Source organism: Phoenix dactylifera, chromosome 18 (assembly GCF_009389715.1).
Source record: "Phoenix dactylifera cultivar Barhee BC4 chromosome 18, palm_55x_up_171113_PBpolish2nd_filt_p, whole genome shotgun sequence".
In the NCBI taxonomy this organism is placed as follows: Eukaryota; Viridiplantae; Streptophyta; class Magnoliopsida; order Arecales; family Arecaceae; genus Phoenix; species Phoenix dactylifera.
In genome coordinates this window covers 5402501-5424118 of record NC_052409.1, presented here as the reverse complement: position 1 = coordinate 5424118, position 21618 = coordinate 5402501, and the positions used below count along the sequence as shown (strand labels likewise).

The window sequence follows — 21618 nt, the reverse complement described above, 5'->3', positions numbered from 1 at the left end:
TAAGTTATAGGTTAAAGTATTAGATAAAAATAAACCTCCAGAGGATAACTTAGGTTTTTCAAACTATTGCATGTAGGTATAATTTACCCCTAATTTTAGAGTTTTTTTATAATTTATCATCACTCACGGAGAATTTTGACTTTTCATATTAGGTAAATGGATTTATTAACACCGTTAATTTAACTGGATGTGAGTGTAGGTTTTCCAAACTATTGAGTATAAGTATAATAAATACAAATTTTAAGAAAATTTTTTGTAATTTACTCAAATAAGAAAAGAGGAACCGATTAAATATATCAATCGGATTTTAATTATCATCAAGATTTTAACAAATAGGATCCACGGAAGAGCGAAAGGACCAACAAACTTAAGAACAACTTCATGAAATGCAGAACATGTGGTATATATAAAGTCACATGTATGTATTTAGTCCTATATCGGATTTATATTGGAGAGATTTCGAATACTTAAGCAAGAGTAAGGATCTCCACTAATAACCTTGTGACTACCCTTTCTAGATAAGGTATTGCATTGTTATACATAGTATCAGAGTCGACTTAACCTATAATCCATGTGACTAGAGGACACTACATTATCGACCTTTTTGGATCTCATTACAAACTAGTCATGGTGCTTCTTAGTTTTCATTATTAAACCCTTCTCTTAATGTCAATGCTTAAACTTGATAAAAATATCACGGTCACTAGATGCTAAGTTTGATTTGATCACCTATCTCAATCTAATTGCAAAGCCTAAAGTCATCCGAAAATGGATCAATCATTGGTCCAATTAGTATTGCCGTCTCAATTTTGAAATCAGTATTGCTCATCAGAATGGGGATGAACATGGTTTTGGAAAGGGATGTTTTGATCGTATAAGGTTCAAAAAGCACCCAAAAAAGCTTGGATATAGAATTTTTTGGTTCACATTTAATCAAAGCTTTAACCCAGTCATAGATTTAGACAAAACACCTAGCGATTCAACGGTAGACATCACCGGATGTCAAACTGCAGTACCGGGTATGAACTGAAATTATTTCATCATCAGATCAAATTGGTTTCCAAATTCCCTGTTTCTTGGAATTTCTCGCCTCCAATACTTGGGCAGTGCTGCTAAATTTGGCATCTTTAAGAACTCATGCTCGCTAAAAAACCAAACTTTGTGCATTCCCCAAGCGACATGGAACCTTAGCAAGTCTCTTGGCTTGTCCGCCGTCCGGCCATTGACGGCGACGAGGCCGGAGCAGGTGCTGGACTGACTCCGAGCTCGGCCAATGTCGTCCCCCTCTTCCAGCCGAACCCCCGCCACGGTTACCTCTGAGGTTTCGCTGCTGCCGAGAAGTAGCAGTAAAGGAGCAAAGCGCCTTCGAAACCCTAACCCTAGGGTTGCGACGGAGAAGGTCGAGTGAGGAGGAGAACGGTGAAGAAGAGCCAGCGGCCGGGAGCGAGGTCGAGCGACAGCATCCTCTCATGGGGGACATTTCGGTTCATCTTCCCCGGTTCGACTCGAGACTCGGCGGACCGGCTTATATACGTGATTACGAGTTGACTCTCGGACACGATGTCTATTTTGCCCTCATAGGTTCACGAGTAAGCCCGGTTTAAATATTGGAAGGGTGAGCTTCCAAGGGCGTGCCTGAATCCGTGCGATGCACGTGACGAGTTCTATGAACCCTTAACCGCCCACTTTTTCCCTCTCTTACTCTCTCTCTTTCTTCTGCGAGTCGATCGATCTCCGATGGCTGGCGACGGCGGCGGCGGTGGCGGCGGAGGGAGGACGAAGCCGAACATCCTGGTGACGGGGACGCCGGGGACGGGGAAGACGACGACGTGCTCGCTCCTCGCCGACGCCACCCACCTCCGCCACATCAACGTCGGCGACCTCGTCCGGGAGAAGGGCCTACACGACGGCTGGGACGAGGAGTTCGACTGCCATATCATCAACGAAAACCTGGTCGGTTCACTCACTGACCCGAACCCTAATGCTAGACTCTTAAAGTCCTAGGTTTCATGGGATCCTTGATTCAGCTTGATCATATGCTATATTTTATATTTATTCCACGAACTTGTCTGATCTAATTGATGTGTGACATTAATGACGTTTGTTATTGTTGCTGGAAATTGGACCCGGGGGCAACCTTCGGTCGAGGAGAGGAAACGACTGTTTGTTCTCACGGCGGGGCGGCGGTCTGTCGGCGGGCGGCGTCCTCCGTCCGGGGCGGTCGGAGAGAAGGAACAGCAGGTCCTCGCAGCGGGGCGGCGATCCGTTGGCTGGCGGCGTCCTCCGTCCGGGTGCCTGCACACGAACCGGTGGCCGGGTTCTCCGGCGCCGGCCCTCCGACGCTCAAGTCAGGGAGGGGGCAAATAGTGGGGAGAAGGAGATAAACAGTGATTTTTGGGTGTATGAATGTTCCGATCTCCTCTTGGGAGGCCAAGGCTCCCTTTTATATGCGGGGGTCGGTTTACCTGTGATGTAACAGGGCGAGGCCGTAGTACGGCTTGGCATGTTGTTCAGGTCGGCGCTCGGTCAGGCGAATCATTGCACTGATGTCGGCGGTATGGCCGAGATCAGAGACTTATCATAGTCGACTAGACCCTGCTGGGTCGATTTGCCATGGAGAGCCGGGGATCCGTAGATGTCAGGAGCCATGCGCATTTATTGTGGAGTAAGCCGGAGATCCGCATTTATTATGGAGTAAGCCGGAGATCCGCATTACTGGTGGAGTAAGCCGGAGATCCGCATTTATTATGGAGTAAGCCGGAAGATTACAGCGGCCATGCGCAATAAATGCCGGAGGGGTGTTAGAGTACGGTCCTCGGACATCGGGGTTTCTCTTAGGTCGGAGGTTTCGGGGTCGGTCGTCTTGTGGCCGAGCGTTCCGAGGTCGGACGCTGACTTCGGCTGTCCGGGGTCGGAGGTTGTACGGCTTCTTAGGGGTATTTATGTCATTTGGGGGGAAACTTTATTCCCCCAACACTACCCCCCGACTTCCGAGTTCGAGCGGCTTGTGGAGCTCGGACGTGGGAAGTAAAGTCTGTCACTAAGGTTGGGGGGAAGGTCTCGCCCGCCCCCTTGTGCTTTCCGGAGCTTTTATGGTGAGATATGCGCCCTTTGGCGTCTCGAGGCTGCTTAATTCGGTGAGCTAATGATGGAGCCCGTATCATCATGCTTCTTGAATCGCCAGGATCGTTTTACGGCGGATTAATAATGGGGGACCTCGAGCTCGTCGAGGCGGTGTCTCGATTCCGTAATCGATGTTTCTGGCTCATTAATGAGTGTGCCGTTACGGGGTTTGAAACGGACACGCGGCGCGACCCGAGGTCGGACGCTTTCGATTTCATGTTACTGGATCATAATTCCGAAGAAGTGGAGGCCTCATCGGGGCTCCACGTGTCCCAGATCTTATTAAACGAGGGGAGCGGGGGTTACGTCCGCTCGTTCCTCAGGACGATTTGATTCTGTGGGCCCATGATGAGGCCCCGAGATCCGATGGGACAACGCTTCGATTTCGTATCCGATTTATTAGATCGGAGTGAATACGGTGCCTCGGCTTCCGAGGTCGACACGTGGCGCAACCCGGGGGGATGGAAACCGACCCCGTCGATCTGGGCCGTCAGGGGGGTCTATATAAACCCCACGAGTCTGCCCTAAAGGTCTTGTTTGGCTGCCTCTTATTTTCGTCGTCTCTCCCCCCTGCTTTCTCCCTCAGCTGAGTCTTGCTGGTGGTGCCCGGAGCGATTTCCGGCAATGTTCAGTAGGTTTTCTTCCCGTTTTCACTAGGGTTTCCTCTTTTCTCCTCCTCGTCAACCTCCATTTTCTACTCTTAACTTTTGCTCCACTCTTCCGTGAGAATGGGTTCCGGTCCCGAAGAGGTTGGGTCGAGTCTGTCGGAAGAGGAGCTGGAGTTAATCCGCTCCCGTTTCTTCTTCCAGCCCGGGTTTCGCCTTGAAACCGCAGGGCCGGAAGACAGGGTGACGCAGCCGCCCCCAGGTCGGATCGCGGTTTACCGCGAGACACTTTGGGCGGGCCTGCGTTTTTCCGCCCATGAGTTCGTGAGCAACTTGCTGGCCGAGTACCAACTCGTCCCGGCGCAGTTGGCTCCGAACTCATGGAGGACCATAATTGGGTTTTTATCCCTGTGCCTCGGGCACGGAATCCCGATTTCGGTAGGCCTTTTTCGCCGGTGTTTTCTGTTAAAGAAAAATCCGGCGGACGTAGGGTGGTTATATTTCGCCTTTCGGGGCGGTATGTCACTCTTCCGGGGCGCCCCTTCCTCGATTCACGAGTGGAAGAGGAAGTTTTTCTTTCTGGCGTCTGCGGCGCCTTGGGGGTTCGAGCCAAGGTGGGGACACCCTCGGCTGAAGGCCCTCAACAAACTCTCCGAGCCCACGGGGAGGGAGCTGAGGACCCTGGACTCTTTGCGAGCCCTCGGGAGGGGCAACGACCTGACCGAGCTCCTACGGGAGGACGCCCTGGCGAGCGTGGGTCTGAGCTCGGCGCGCCCCGAGGGTAAGGGCGGTTGCATTATTCTATTTATTTATCTCTTGTTCTCCGTCTCTACGGTCACTGGTCTGACTCTTAACAAAATTTTTGATTTCAGATATTCCACGCATGCCGACCAGCAACACATCACTTTTCTCTCGCCTGAGGAGGCGAGAGGCCGAGGTCGGGGGCGCAGTGCCCCAGCCTCGGAAGAGGGCGAGGACGGACGGCGCTTCTTCGTCGGCCGGGACGAGTGGCCCCGAGGCGGGGGCCCCTGCAGCCGACCCGAGGCGGGAGCGGGTTGTTGGTGATGCGGGCCCGTCGGCCCCTCCTTGCCCTACCCCCCTTTCCCAGCGGGGGGAGCCGTCCGTGGTCCGGCCGCAGCAGCCAGGACCCGGGCTTACCCGAGGCACCGAGGCGAGCGGCTCCGGGACCTCGGGTTCGATCGTGCCGAGCTCTTCTCGGGCTTTCCGAGAAGAGTCGGCCGAGCCGGACTCTCCTACTCCCGAGGGGCTCTCGGCCTTTCAAGATGCCGAGGTCGCACGCTCCATGTTGCGGCGTGCGGTGCTTCCAGCGGACCGGGCCGTGTTCCGGGATATTTCGCTGGAGGAGGTCGTCGGCAGTGCTTACTGCAACACTGCCCGGGTAAGCTTTCTTCTTAATTTCCCCGAGTTTTTAGCATACATATGTGCTTTTCAACTCACAATACCCTCGTTTCTTCCTTTTCAGCATATCCTCGAGCTCGACACCATGGCGTTCATCGCCCATGGGTATCGGGAAGAAGTTCAACAGCTCGGCCAGCAACTGGAGCCGGCCAAGAAAAGAGTCGCCGAGCTGGAGGCGGCGTTGGCCGCGGCCGAGGCTCGGTGGACAGCCACCGAGGCTGAGCGCCTTGCCATGGTGGGGGCGCTTGAGGAGGAGAAGGCGGCTCATGCCCTGACCAGGGCAACCATGCGCGGCACGGAGGCGCGCTTAGGGGAGGTCCAGGCCAGGGTCGCGGCCCTCGAGTATGAGGAGGGGGTCTTGCGCCTCCGACTCGGGCAACTTGAGGCCCGGGAGAGGAGGGCCCTCGAACGAGCCGAGCATGCTGTGGAACTCTTCAAAGAGTCGCAAGAGTTCCGCGACATGTTGGAGGAGGAGACGGTCGACGGTTTCCTTCGAGGCTTCGAGAACTTCCGGGACCAGGTGCGCCGGTACTGCCCTCAGTACGACTTCTCGACGGTCCGTCCGAGGGAGGACCGGGGCTGGGGGTCCGACGTGCAAGCCCTTCCTGCCATCTTGACGTCCGAGGCGGGAATATACGAGCAGGACCCCGCCGAGCCTTCGACGGGGGTAGCCGAGGCGGACGGTGTCATGGAGGCGGCTCCGGCGGCCGAGATCGATGCGGTCCCGGAGGCGGCACCCGAAGCTCCTGCTCCCGGCCCCGAGCCTGTTCCGGAGGAAGATCATGAGGTCATCAATGTGCCGGATGACCCCCCGGATGTGGCCCCCGCCGCTTAGGACTTAAGCATATTTTTCTTTTCTTTTTCATTGTATCCGGGGTCGGCCCTTGAGTGGCCGACTTCCAATTTTGTAATTGGCCTTCCGGCCCTTTGTTAATGACGAAATGTTTGTCATTCTGTGTTCATCTTTCCCTCTGTTGTCGTGGATGAGGCTAGAACCTTGGCTAACCGCCTCGACGACCTCTAACTTCGTATTTTAATCTTTGGGCTGCTTAACGAAGATGCCCTTTTCCCTGGCTATATCTTAGCCTTCTCGGATTCCAGTCGTCTCGACCAAAGGGAGCTCCGAGTTTAGGTTTCTAGAAAATTTCTCTAAGTCCTATAACTCGGATCTTAGAGTCGTGGGAGTTGCCACGTTTGGCCTTTAGGAAAATCTTAAGGCACCGAGGTCGGGCCTTAGCCCTTCAAGTGGGACCGCAATAGGTCTATTCGTGCCGCTATTCGGGGAGTTTAGTCGGGTTTCCGAACTCAACTCCGAACCTCTCACAGGGAGCGTGGGCTAATAAACAAGTTATTGCCGAAGGTTTTCATAGTTATCGTCCTCGGACCCTGCCGAGATTTCGGTGAACAAGGCTGGGATTCCCAAAGATCGCCTTGGTACCTGTGCTTGGCTGGTACATTCGTGACCGGGACCACTTTCCCAGCTAGACGTCGGAGTTTACTTAGAAGAGCCGAGTTGGGCCCTACTTTATAGAGCCTTAGTACGGATTACGGAGACTTGACGAACAGAGCAGGCATAATGAGGTTGGGAGGTCGGTCTTAAGCCGACCCAGCGAAGAAGCCCGGCTTTGGGGCAAAATAAGACTCCAACATTGGACGAGATTCCCGCTTGGCAATATGTAGATAAAATTTGACAAGGAGGGCGTCTAGTTGGGTGTACCTCTTGCATTCTCGGGGTCATGCTTCGCATGGTGGAGTAGGTCGCTTCCCTTCCTCGTCGACCTCCGGAGTCATTTTTGACTGGTAAAAGGGGCCCGGGCTTCCCACGGACCCGGCGACTCTTGCCGGAGTTGAGAGGATCTGGGGAGGCTCTGTTAATTTGTAGCCCTTTTTGAGATCGAGGGGGCTTAAGACCCTATGGTCGGACTTCGGAGCGCCTCAGCCTTGGTCGAGGGATCTCACATCAGGTCGGCGGGTTTGTGGACGCCTTGCTGACCTGTGATACCTCCCGAGGTCGAGGGAGTCTGGTTCTCTACGGTCGACTCTCGGGGCATCCCGACCTTAGTCGAGGGATCGCTCGCTTCGGGGGTCGGGGATCGTCGACCGCTCCCGGGGGTCCACTTTGTGGCGCCCCGGGTGGAGCCACCCTTTCCACCCCTCACGGCGCCTTCCCGAGGTCGAGGGAGTCTGGTTCTCTACGGTCGACCCTCGGGGCATCCCGACCTTAGTCGAGGGATCGTTCGTCAGGTCGGCTGGTCTGGGCACGCTCTACCGACCGGTGACGCTTCCCGAGGTCGAGGGAGTCTGGTTCTCTACGGTCGACCCTCGGGGCATCCCGACCTTAGTCGAGGGATCGCTCGCTTCGGGGATCGGGGATCGTCGACCGCTCCCGGGGGTCCACTTTGTGGCGCCCCGGGTGGAGCCACCCTTTCCACCCCTCACGGCGCCTTCCCGAGGTCGAGGGAGTCTAGTTCTCTACGGTCGACCCTCGGGGCATCCCGACCTTAGTCGAGGGATCGTTCGTCAGGTCGGCTGGTCTGGGCACGCTCTACCGACCGGCGACGCTTCCCGAGGTCGAGGGAGTCTGGTTCTCTACGGTCGACCCTCGGGGCATCCCGACCTTAGTCGAGGGATCGCTCGCTTCGGGGATCGGGGATCGTCGACCGCTCCCGGGGGTCCACTTTGTGGCGCCCCGGGTGGAGCCACCCTTTCCACCCCTCACGGCGCCTTCCCAAGGTCGAGGGAGTCTGGTTCTCTACGGTCGACCCTCGGGGCATCCCGACCTTAGTCGAGGGATCGTTCGTCAGGTCGGCTGGTCTGGGCACGCTCTACCGACCGGCGACGCTTCCCGAGGTCGAGGGAGTCTGGTTCTCTACGGTCGACCCTCGGGGCATCCCGACCTTAGTCGAGGGATCGCTCGCTTCGGGGATCGGGGATCGTCGACCGCTCCCGGGGGTCCACTTTGTGGCGCCCCGGGTGGAGCCACCCTTTCCACCCCTCACGGCGCCTTCCCGAGGTCGAGGGAGTCTGGTTCTCTACGGTCGACCCTCGGGGCATCCCGACCTTAGTCGAGGAGGCGCTACGGGGGGCCGCGAAGGTACTACCCCGTTGTTGGTGTCGAGCGCCACGGGGGACTGCGAAGGTACTACCCCGTCTTTCCGAAGTGTCGAGGGGTCTAGGCACGCACTGTCGACACTCGGGGCATCTCGACCTTAGTCGAGGAATCTCGCTCCAGTCGACGTTTCACCGTCCTGCGATTCTTCCCGAGGTCGAGGGAGTTTGGGACTCTACGGTCGAGCCTCGAGACATCCCGATTTTGGCCGGGGGATCTGAGGATCACAGACGACCCAATATTAGAAGAGGATTACAGTCATCAAAATGAGAGGAATATTTGCAGAAAAAGGAGCTGAGTCCATTATCCTGATTATCTTGAACCCCTTGGGGTTTCACTGGTAGTACATTCGTAAATTCTCGGAGTTCCAGCTTCGTGGGATCAGAGTCCCTTCCAGGGACTTCAATTTGTACGCCCCTGGCCGTTGTACCCGGGCGATTTGATACGGTCCTTCCCAGTTTGGGGCGAGCTTTCCTTGCTCGGTTGGTTGGGAAGCCTCGGCTTTCCTGAGGACGAGGTCCCCTACCTTGAAGAGCTTGGGCTTAACTCTGGAGTTGTAGTATTGGGCCGTTCGCTGTTGATATCTTGCCATGCGCACCCGGGCGACCTCTCTTGTCTCTTCGACGAGGTCCAAATTGCTCCTGAGTTGGGAGGAATTGGTATCGGGGTCGTAATGCTCCACCCTCAGAGAAGGCAAGCCGATCTCCAATGGGATGACGGCCTCAGTGCCGTATGCTAGGTTGAAGGGGGTCTCTCCCGTGGGCAATCGGAACGTGGTCCGGTACGCCCAAAGGACATTGTACAAGTCCTCGACCCACTGTCCTTTGGACCGATCAAGCCTAGCTTTGAGTCCCTGCAAAATAGTTCGGTTAGTTACCTCAGTTTCCCCGTTTGTCTAGGGATGGGCAACCGAGGTGAAGCGATGATCAATGCCGAGCTCAGAGCAAAACTCCCTGAAATGAACATTGTCAAATTGTCGACCATTGTCAGATATAAGGATACGGGGTAGTCGCGGCGGCCAGGGCCTGGACTTGCTGTGCCAGGGCATTGAACTGTTCCGGCTGGACCTGAGGAGCTGGGTCAGCCGGAGTTGGGGAATTCTGGACGGAGTGTCCAGGACTTTGCGGGGGACGCCGGGAGACGTTAGAGGTTCCCTTACTTCTCAACTTCATGACTGCTACTCGGTCCCTTCCTCTAGCGCCAACTGTTGCTGGAAATTGGACCCGGGGGCAACCTTCGGTCGAGGAGAGGAAACGACTGTTTGTTCTCACGGCGGGGCGGCGGTCTGTCGGCGGGCGGCGTCCTCCGTCCGGGGCGGTCGGAGAGAAGGAACAGCAGGTCCTCGCAGCGGGGCGGCGATCCGTTGGCTGGCGGCGTCCTCCGTCCGGGTGCCTGCACACGAACCGGTGGCCGGGTTCTCCGGCGCCGGCCCTCCGACGCTCAAGTCAGGGAGGGGGCAAATAGTGGGGAGAAGGAGATAAACAGTGATTTTTGGGTGTATGAATGTTCCGATCTCCTCTTGGGAGGCCAAGGCTCCCTTTTATATGCGGGGGTCGGTTTACCTGTGATGTAACAGGGCGAGGCCGTAGTACGGCTTGGCATGTTGTTCAGGTCGGCGCTCGGTCAGGCGAATCATTGCACTGATGTCGGCGGTATGGCCGAGATCAGAGACTTATCATAGTCGACTAGACCCTGCTGGGTCGATTTGCCGTGGAGAGCCGGGGATCCGTAGATGTCAGGAGCCATGCGCATTTATTGTGGAGTAAGCCGGAGATCCGCATTTATTATGGAGTAAGCCGGAGATCCGCATTACTGGTGGAGTAAGCCGGAGATCCGCATTTATTATGGAGTAAGCCGGAAGATTACAGCGGCCATGCGCAATAAATGCCGGAGGGGTGTTAGAGTACGGTCCTCGGACATCGGGGTTTCTCTTAGGTCGGAGGTTTCGGGGTCGGTCGTCTTGTGGCCGAGCGTTCCGAGGTCGGACGCTGACTTCGGCTGTCCGGGGTCGGAGGTTGTACGGCTTCTTAGGGGTATTTATGTCATTTGGGGGGAAACTTTATTCCCCCCAACAGTTATACTGAATTTTATGCTTATTATTCATAGATTATTAGGAAATTTTGCGCTTGTTGATAATTCTTACTCAAGCGAAATGAAAAATGCTGGCTTTTGTTTTACTGAAGGTGAATTAGTTGAGGTTGGGAGTGTGAGGACCATGCGGTTATTTGTCGTGGAGATCTCGAGTACTTATATAGGACTAAGGAGCCAAAAAAAAAAAAAAAATACTTTTCAGCTAGTCTTTTTGAGTGAGGTCTTGGGTTATTACAAATGGTATCAAAGCGAACTCGACCCATAGCTTATGTGGACTAGGGAACACTACAACACGGATTTATGAAGGCTGACCACGGGCCGATCGTGGTGCTTGTGATTAGATTTGAATAGATTTGAACTCTTAGCCTGACGAGGATGTCAGGACTTGAACAGGGAAGTATGTGAGAACCCGTGCGAACGTATATTTAGTCCCATATCGGTTATTCGCTGAGAAAATCTTGGGTACTTATACAGAACTAAGGACATGACTAAGAAGCCCAAAAGAATAACTTCTAGCTAGTTTTTTTGGATGAGGTCCTGAGTTGTTACATGGAGAGTGTGGGAATTTTGTGGAGGTTATACGTTCGGAGGATTTTTTCCCCTTTCGATAGTGGCTAGGAAGTAGCTTTTTTGTTTTTGAAAAAAAAATGTGGTGATGATGTGGTTAATTGGATATCTCTCTCTGGTTAAGCTTCTTTTCTGTGTTATTTATTATGAGAGGGTGTAGTGTTGTTGTTTACCTTAATAATCTTGATGTTGGAGGAGACGGAGCTTGGTTTGAAATTTGCATGAGGCAATATAACAATTACATTGGCATTAGACCTCATTTAGCAATCGGTAGCTTGTTTGTTATGTAGATTGTGTGTTGACATGTGGGTGAAGGGGCTCCAAAAGGGTATCACGGGAAGATTTTTAGAAGTGAATAGATGGAGTTTGGAGAGGAGGAAAATAGAGGAGCTATGTGTTCTAAGTGACTAGCAAGTGGTGTCTTGAATGGCATTCTGATGCGTGGGTGACTAGGTGGTTGCATAATGCGTAGGCAGAAGACCTGCATCTTGGCATATTGTGTAAATCAATTATAAAGTTAAAAATTACAAACTAAGCAAACATATTAAGAATTAGAAATATTTATAAAAAGTCTACCAACAATTGCCTTTAAAGTTATTTAACAACCTAGTTTAGTATCACATGACGTGTTAACTTGTAAAATGATAGTCTGCCCTACCATTTACCAATTAGACAAATAAAAATGCTATTGTCCAAAACATTTCTCGGCCATTAAGGTGATTTAATATAATCAAGAAATAGTGAACCTTGGTATACCTCAAGAACCAGTTTTATAGGAATTAGATTAGGCAGAAACACTCTTCATTCTCCTTTTCTATAAGTTACATCCTAATCTCTAATAATCCAAGTTGTCCCTCTCTTTTCTTCTTCATATTCACACTTTGTACAAAATCTATCACCAGATGAGGACATATTTCTTTGCAGAAATTTTTTGATGGGGCTTGAAGTACTCTTCGTGTGTCTAGTCTAATGTTTTATTGATGTTTCAGAAAAACTGTTCCACCTTGCCTGCCTAAATGCATGCCTTGGCAGTGGGCTTAACAACTATCGAGGCACCTGCTTTAATGTCTTGCATCTGGGTTGAATATGGGGATGAGATTGGTTTATGAACTAGCATTGAACATTACCAAGTTTGTACTTTTTATTGACTTCAGCTTAAGTAATATGTTATTTTTCATTATTTGGATTTTATTTTTTTTAATATTTTGTTAATATTTTTAGTTTCTTGAAATTATTATATTTGGCCTGCCTTGACTCTTGACCTCCCGATGTGGACCTAAAGCCTAGCGTATAGGAGGTCCTATGGCTGCCTGTCTGCTGCATGTGATCTTTTCGAACACTCATTTGTTCCTAACACTAAAAATAAACATTTTCCCATCATTTTCTAATTCAATTTCCGTTTTCTGTGATTAAAAATTAAATAAATTGAAACTTTACATGTTAATCAGCCAATAGCCCTCCATATTCTTCTCTACTTTCCACTTACATATTACATCCTACAAAATCGATTCCTGTCCCCTTTTTAAGCCTACTGCCAGATCTATTTTGTTAGTTTTCTCAGCATTTAGTGAAGCCTTCTCATAAAGTTCATTCCACTATCAAAATTACCAATTTTTATATGTTGTAGTATGTGTAGACCATGATTAAAAGATTTGGATCTTCAAATCATATGGCCTATCATGTATGTAGCATATAAGCACAATCTTATTCATCCTTTTCTGCATCTGCTTGATTTATAGGTAGGAGACTACCAATATATTTGTTTCTTTAGTTTATAAACATTATTAGTGTTGTAGATTATGATCAGTGGTGTGGCTGCAAATAGAATAACCATCATTAAACCTTTCATACAATATTTAACATTAATAATGTAGTCTAACCCATATAAATCTGTATTATGTATGTATACTATATGTATTTAGTGAATTAATGATGCTAAACATGTTTGATAGTAAAAGTTAAACCAAACAAACACAATAAGACTCGCAGCCCAGCAAACTGACTCCACGTATAATCAAAACTGTACTCAATGGTGAAAGCACTGAGAAATGTTCAACACTATCTATTGCCAAAGGATTCGTAGTGTACAAGGACCATCAAGCATTGAGGTTCAACCAGTCTCAAGAGTTGCACACAAGGAAACATATGCAAACACCTAAATAGTTTCAGCCACACACATTGATTGTTACACAAACACATACAGGTCATGGCGTGCATGGACACAGACAACAAACTCACATAACACATACACATACAAGAGATAGAATATTCACAGTATGCACAAAAGACTTGCAGCCATTCGCAATCACATAAATATGCACAACATAGTCATAGACGCATGCTTCTTTTTTTTTTAGCACCTTTGTGCCTCAGCAAGGCACTCATAAGGTGTGCTTCTTGAGCATCTTGACAAAATCGCCTCATCTTGAGATAGGCTGACATGCTGAGGTTGCACCTGGGTGTGCCTTATGCCTTTGGTGTGACTTTAACAACATTGGCGAGCAGATCTTCTCTTTCTCTTCATTTCTCCATGTTTGTTCTAGAAAGTCTGGATAGTTAATTAAATTATAACTATGCATATAGATTGCCTGAAACATGACTTTTGTTCTTCTCAGTAAGGTTATAGATGAAAGGTTTGCCATATGCATCAGTAAATTGTTCTTCTCATACTGTGGTCATCTAAAACTATGGTGAATTTGCATGGGAACCCATCTATGTACTCTATTGTACTAAAGGCATGGAGAGAATATTGTGCAGAGATTTATGTTTTAAATGCTTTCCAACATAGGGTGGCAATCAAACATGGGATCATATTCAGTAACCATATGTCTGAGAGCTATCTTAATTGGTGATGCCCTTTGAGCTATTATGGTTGCTTTAGAAGTCCTTGAACTGTGCACGTCCATTTTTACTGGTTACTATTTTTACATCTTTAGATAAAGAGAGTTAATGGCTTGAGCAAGGTTCCAAATCCCAGTTTTGGTCAAGCCGAAGGATGTTTGGTCTTGCTAGGCTTAGAGTTTCAGATTTGTGGCCAAATAATAATAAAAAAAGTAAACTCTGAAAAAAGTGAAACAACTTTGTAATATTATCTGAGGCCCTTTAGAAACTGTTACTAACATTTAAAACAAAAAAAGGAGAAAATTTATGAAAAAAGAAAAAAAAAATCAAGTTAGAAATCAAATTAGGCACCATTTTAAAATCATATATATTATTTGGTGAGGTCCATGGAATGCCGTACCGGCCCGTACCGACCGATACGGGCCGGTACGTACCGGTCCGGCCGTGGACCGGTACCGGAACGGATAAAAAACCGGTATTTCCCGGTTTTTTATCCGAACCGGCCAGTACGGGTACCGGCCGGTTCGGAGCCCGTACCGGCCGGTTCGGAGCCCGTACCGGCCGGTACGGAGCCCGTACCGGCCGGTACCGGCCTCGTACCGGTGCGAACCGGCCGGTTCGCACCGGTACGATTTTTTTTTTTTTTTTAGAACCACAGCGCCGCGCGCTGTGGTTTTTGAAACCACCCCGTACCGACCGGTACGGGACCGGTACCAGCCGGTACGTACCGGACCGGACCGGTACCGTACCGGTCCGGCCGGCCACCGGTACGCCGACAGGTACCGGTACGGCGGACCTTGGTGAGGTCTTATACACCAGATGTATCAGTTCATGTTAATAGTATGGGTTTAGCACTATATATCTGCTTCTTACTCTAATAACTTATATTTGCTCTCAAATCTACTCAGAATATGTGTACCAAAAAAAGAAATCTACCCTGACCTCAGAAAATCTTGACGTCAGACTTGTGGACATACTTCAAAATGTTAAAATCAAGAAATAATCTCACAATAATACTTTTAGCCTTGTATATTAATTTCAGACAAAACAATGGAAACTGAACCAATATTGGCTGAAATTATTGAAACTAGGGAATTTCATATTTGTTCTGGCTAGCCTTATCATGTGGAATCCTAGTGTTTAGTATTTGTCATAATAACTTAAAATCTTTATTTTTGACTTTTACCTTAATGGCTGGATGCAGTTTAGTGGCATATTGGGTCTTTCTGATATCCCTGCAGTCTTGAATCGGAAATTGATGATAAACTTGCGTGCACTGATTATCTTTTGTTTACTGTTGCAGGTGTGTGATGAGCTCGAAGACATGATGGAAGAGGGTGGGAATATTGTAGATTATCATGGTTGTGATTTCTTCCCTGAACGTTGGTTTGACAGCGTGGTCGTCCTTCAAACCGACATTTCCATTTTGCATGATCGCTTGACTAGTAGGTAACAAGACAACTATCTGTTAACAAATCTTTGACAAGGTTGCTATTTGATACCGTCCTGATTTGTTTTCAGGAAAGCATTTTTATAGCAGATATTCAGACTAGCGAAAATATTTCCTACATATTGGAGTTTGCTTGAATGAAAACCAACACCAACTTGCTGTATCTTTTTCTCCATGAAATGCTATTCCTGGATATTTCATCAGCAACCTCACCTCAACTCTGCTAGCATAAATTACTCATTCTTAACAAATGCAATTAATCTGTGCAGAGGTTACATGGGTCCAAAGCTTACTAATAATATTGAGTGTGAGATCTTTCAAGTGCTATTGGAGGAGGCAAAAACAAGCTATTCAGAGGACATTGTGATGGCATTGCAGAGCGACAGTGTTGAAGACATCAGTAGGAATGTGGCTACATTAACAGAGTGTGTAAATAACTGGAGGCCAGTCAGGTCCTCCTAATAGCATTATTTCATTATGAAGGGTTCTGGTTGGTAGTATGAAACATAAATTTTAGTAGGATTGCCTGAAGTGAGGAAGTCTAGCAAATGAAAAGTTTGTTGTTTGGAGTGTGAATCTGTAGTATTTTTACCCATCCGGTTCGATGGTGGATTCTGCGAACAATGCCTGATGAGTTTTGAGTTTTTAATGGATAATCACTGTTTGATAATTTGATCTTCTTTTCCCCTTTTCCCATTTGCATTTGCCAACTGCAAAAGCAGTGAGATGGAGATGGCCTTTCAGATGTCAGCGGTTACCACTAATTGCCCTTTTAGGAACTTCTATCTGCTTCTAATTGGCTTCTGCCAATCACATTGTGATATCCCTGTTTTACCAGCTGTTACTCGGTATGCTGTGTTTTTGAATCAGTACTCAGCAGTCTAATAACCAGAATTTATCTGATCCGAACTAGTTTTCATTCTTCCTGTTTACATTTTGAACTCTTGCACTGCATAGATTTCTCAGCTTTGATCAGAAGCCAGAGTGATTATTTGAAGTAAGAATCAAGCAGGAACAGTTCTTGACAATCATCAATCTAAAATTAATTTAACTAGAGATTATGAAGAATACATCTGCTTCACTTGTTGATAACTAGGTCTGGAAAACTGATGAACTGAAAGTAGACGAGACACATACAAGAAAGATCGATAATGTAGATATAGAACAACAAATCGATGATTTATTTACTTGAAGATCATTATTTATATGGTTGCGAATGCTAAGAACTACTGAAGATTTGTCCGTTTATATATCATCATACTTCTTTAGACTTTGACCATATAGGGACCATTGGACTAGGATGCTGGAAGGAATCAAGCCATCCCCAAACCGAGTAAGACCTAGACCATACCCAACATTAAGATCCTGGGCTGGCCACTGGTCCCAAATTAAGACTGCCCTCCAATAATATCAGGCATGGATCTTACAAAATCGAACCCAAGATGAACGATTCCTATAAGATTGACACTAGCCCTCTGCTTGATCTCGATAAAATTTTCACTTGCCAGTACCAGCTGGCATGACTTTGTATCGAACACAAGAATCTATCTCAAATGTATTGTCCTTTTTCACTCCCCAGACACTGTCAATTAAGTTATTGGTCCATATCTCTAAATTCGCACTCCCTACTGTTAGTTTTTAACATTAACCTTCTGCTTAACTTCAATAATATTTTCAATTATCAACAAAGTCTAGCATGACCATGTATTGCACATGAGAGCATGTCTTCAACATTGTCTTTTTCACTCCATTCAGAGCATCCAATTGCATGAGATCTCTCAAAAACTTATCAAATCAGAAATTTCTTAATACGAAGCATGAAATATATATTGTTAGGAGAGGGGGATCTTCTGTGTGTTGTATCACTAAGGAGTTTAAATATGCTTAGTTCTTTTGGTTGGCTTGCTTTTTCTCAGATCCCTTCCGCACGATATTGCTTCAATTAAGTTGCTTGTCGAGAAGCTCCAAATTTGAACCGATCTTCTCAATCGTAGAATATATATATATCACTAGATTGGCCATGTGATCTATGTCCTGCTCGAAACTCATGAACGATGCTTCTCCCTCAGTCGTAGAAGATATATCACTAGATTGCTTGACACCCATCTCATCAATCACCTTACATACCTCATGGAATCTTCTATCTACCAATCATATAATAAATGTTTAAGAATGCAAAGTGCCGACCCTCTTCCCATGGTTCAAGCTCCGTTAAGACACTGCAGCTCCCGGAACAAGATCAAAATAGCCATAAGTGAAGCAACCATGTAGCAAGTCACCACAAGCACAAGCAACAGATTCGAATTAAAGGATGCCCCACACGAGAAAGAATACCCACCATGCAACATGCAATGAAAGCATCTTCGAGCATGATCGACAGGGCACCAATCAGTGTCACCTCATTAGGTCTCAACATGGAAATCTGCATTCCCCGAAATAGTTCAAGAGAGTCCTTTGGGAGGCCAAATTGAGCATAGCCAGTTATCATCGCATTCCAAGCGATCGTCAAATCTTTTACATTCATCTCATTGAACAAGACCCTAGCTTTAGCAACGTCACCGTGCTCAACATAGACCTTGGGCATGGCAGTTTTGAGTGTTGGATCCTTCCCACTGGCTCCATCAAACACTTGCTGAGATTAGAAACCAAGGAGAGAGCTTGTAACAAATCTATGATAGGCTTCTAGTCCGGCTTTGAGGATGCGGGCATGGATGGCTCTGCCTTCCGGGGTGGATTGGAGGAGGGAGCATGCTCTCAATGGCGGAGATGAAGCCATAAAGGTAATAAGGAAGGGCAGCATCAACACCTGGGGTTTGGGAATTCGACCGTTGGTTCGGTCGTAGGTTTATAGGAAGCTTGGAGGAGGGAGGGAGCGGGGGTGGAGACTCGAAAGGAAGCCTTGCCGACACCTTTGCGTTCTGTCCGGAGGAAAATTCGACCGTTGGTTGGAATCTGGGAGGGATCCGAGCCCGGAGTCTAAGCGGCCGTCTGATGCCCACTCTTGACGCGTGGCATTTATCGAGGTAGCCTTCGTTCAGCTCGAAACTGAAAAAGGCTACAAGCCAAGCCTGACCACCAAATTGAGCCTTTTTTTTTTTTTTTTTTTGCCCTTTTCTTTTTCCTCCTCCTCCTCCTCCTCCTCCTCCTCCTTTTTTTTTTTTCTTTTTTTTTTTTTTGGCTAGAACGGGCGATTCATATCTAACATGTATGAATGCACTCAATAAAATCAGAAAACATAATATCATGGAATGTCTGAGGTAGCTCCTCATCTCTAGCCCACACGGTACTATCCGTATAGTTAGCCACATAGGCGGCCACCTAATCCACAGCCCCATTAGTTTCATGAAAGACATGTTTGGCCTAAAAGGTCACTCCATCTCTCGTTGCGGCTCAGATGTCATAAAACAGAGGGTGGTCGTCATCTGCACCCCTCGAACCTCTTGGATTCATCTGATAACCGTGGCCGAGTCGCCCTCCATAATGATTGAGTAAGCTCGCAAACCTAGCCGGATATGTCGAAGGCCTGCCCACGCAGCCCTCAACTCTGCATCAAAAACTGAAACATCGAATAGCTGACAACCACCTACTGCTATCATCCTGACGTTTAGGTTTCTGATAACAAACTCCGTACTACCCCGCGTACCTCCATCTGAGATAGATTTCATCAAATTGACCTTGAGGAAGCTCGAGGATGGAGACTCCTAGGTGAAGAACAAAAAAAATTGAGACTTTTTCAAATGCAAAAGAAGACACCGCTAATACTAGCATTCGGCACGTGGAAGAGAAGATAAATTAACTGTGATCATATGACTGACGGCAAAAAATGGTATTTTTTTTATTGGGGTTTCAAATTTATTTGTGAGTATTTATAAAACTAATTATATATTTTTATTAAAATAAAAGCATATGTTCAGAATCTTTAACAGATTTTGAAAGCGAATTGACTTTGTTGATAAAGTCATCACTTTTGATACAGATAATCTGGATTAGGGTTGTATCTTCCCTCAATTTCAACTAGCCTTCCTTTAATTCTTAAAAAAGAATATTCTAATAGATATCAAGGCTCGGACTAATTTTTGTTATAATGCTGGAGTTTTTGATTTCTAAAGTGGAGGGATAGCAGCTAATAAATTGATTCCTTCCTTCCATGCGCAAAATGCGAATATTATTTCTAGTGAGAGAGAGAGAGAGAGAGAGCATAGCTTACTAACTTAGGCTATGAAAAAGGGTTTTTTTTATAAAAAAAAAAAATCCTATAACCAATACCTTATACCTCCTCAAGAGGCTATATGCATGTGAGAAATTAGTGCCACTATGCCAACCAACAATTAAGGATGCAAATAAGTCTGGTCGGATCGGATCCGGTCAGATTATAACTGACCTCAACTCAAGTCTATTTTTTATTCGAATTCTAATTTTGGATCCAGACCCAATCAAATAAAAGATCATGTAGGGTTGGGTCCACCGCTACAATTTTTAATCTAACGAGTCATTCGGATTGGGTTGGGTCTATGTATAATCCGAATCCAACCCAAAAAATCGGGTCCGATTCGGATCAACCCATCCATGACTTCAAAACTTGTGTTTGCACCCAGCTCGCGGGCCCAAACAATTTTATAGATTCGAGTCGGATCGATTCTTGTCATAATATTGAAAACTTGAAATTTGAACGGATCGGATCGGGTCTGAATTCAGTAAATCTAAATTTGATCCGAAAAATAAAAAGGGTCTAATATTAGAACCCGATCCAGCCCGAAAAATGAAAAGAGTTCAATGTTAGGACCTGATCTAGCCTCATGAGTCCTCTAAAATGAATAAGATCGGATCAGGCAATGGTTCAGCCTGACCCAATTGTAGCCTTACCAACCATATTGTCTGCCTTTTATGGGCTCATTTATCATCTTGGTGATTCATCTGCAGAAAAAGTGATTGACGTAGAGGACCGCCACGTTGGTACAGGTGGTGTGGACTATAATTGCCAACGCCCCAACTTGTACCCACGAAGGTGACCCATGACAACCATCGGTGCCATTTAGAGAAAAAAAAAAAGAGGACCCGCTCGTACGATAACCCAGTACCGGCAATTCCCATTGAAATCCAAACCGAGGGGCCCAAGCAACCGTTGTTTATGGCCTTCCATTTGCTCCCAGTGACAGTTTTTCTTATGTTTTTTTATTCAGTATTGTTTCTCGTGATTGTTTACAGGTGAGTTAGGCTTGAACCCACGATCCAAAGAGTGTGATTGGGAGGAGAGGAATGACTTTATATTGAAATAGACATGACTTATAATAATTACATTGGACTAAGGCTGATTTATTGTGCTCTAAGTTTTGATTTGATTAATTATGCTTTAAGTTTTGATTCATAAAGATGAAGAGTCATGTCTGGTCTAGGAAGCTGTTGTGTGATAGCTACAAGTCTCCTTGTTTTTTAATGGTCTAAAACACAAGACAACTCCATGGACATGACATGCTGACGGTTAATGAAGTGAGAGATCATCTGCAACCACCATACCATAACATCTCATGAAGTTCATCTTAGCTGTTCATTTATGTAACAACTCAGAATCTCATTTAAAATAATTAGTCAAAAAATATTATTTTGATTTGTTAATTCTGTATAAATTTTCAATATCTATTCAACGAATAATCGATGTGGGACTAAATACACGCTCTCACTCTTACGGATCCTCACACTTCGTCTTATAATCTATGACTAATGCAAGAGATGAACAAATAAAATTATATTCCAGAACATGATAGATATCAATATTAGCAGAGAGATTCCACCCAGATCTATGCACATCCTACCTGTTCTTTCTTTCTAGACTTTTTCTAAGTCCGATAAATTTTTAGTTTTGAAAGCTTGCACCGGTGAAAGGACCTAATGATCTTACTATCATCATGTTATCAACAAGAAAAAGTGCAAATAATGGCTCAAAATTAGTAAAAGGCTGGTTGTATTCTCTCTAATTTCATATAGTTAATGAAATCAAATTGTGGTCCCAACGTCCACCTTAGGGAAAAACAAATTGTCTTTGTTCATGCCCCGACAGATACCTGTAAAATTCTTAGCAACAACAGAAGAACAAGAGCAACGCATTAACAGAATGGTGATTCAAATAAGAGATTATAAGAAATTTTGTAGATTGCCAAAAATGTTCAATATGCTAGCTTCAAATGCTTAATGAAAAAGCGACGTTTATTTTTCAAGATGGAGATCAATTGAGTTACTGAATGCCCTAGACATTTCTCAAATGGAGAGATGTGCCAACTAGCTAAGATAAGATTGGTTCATTAATGTTATTGCATAATGTTATAAAAAATTTCAATCCTTTCTCTATCAATTACCTCAAGGATCTTTAAGCTAAATCACCTAAAAAGTACCCGAAAACCTATGATGGATCGATTGCT

General features: G+C 46.8%; 1 protein-coding gene across 1 annotated transcript; it reads left to right on the top strand.

Annotated features, from left to right (window-relative positions):
- Positions 1-1640: 1640 nt before the first annotated feature.
- Positions 1641-15875, top strand: LOC103722825 (adenylate kinase isoenzyme 6 homolog). Its single transcript, XM_008813521.4, has 3 exons — positions 1641-1953; positions 15059-15204; positions 15475-15875. The coding sequence occupies exons 1-3, from the start codon at positions 1738-1740 to the stop codon at positions 15665-15667; spliced, it is 555 nt and encodes a 184-aa protein (XP_008811743.1). The 5' UTR covers positions 1641-1737; the 3' UTR covers positions 15668-15875.
- Positions 15876-21618: the final 5743 nt, after the last annotated feature.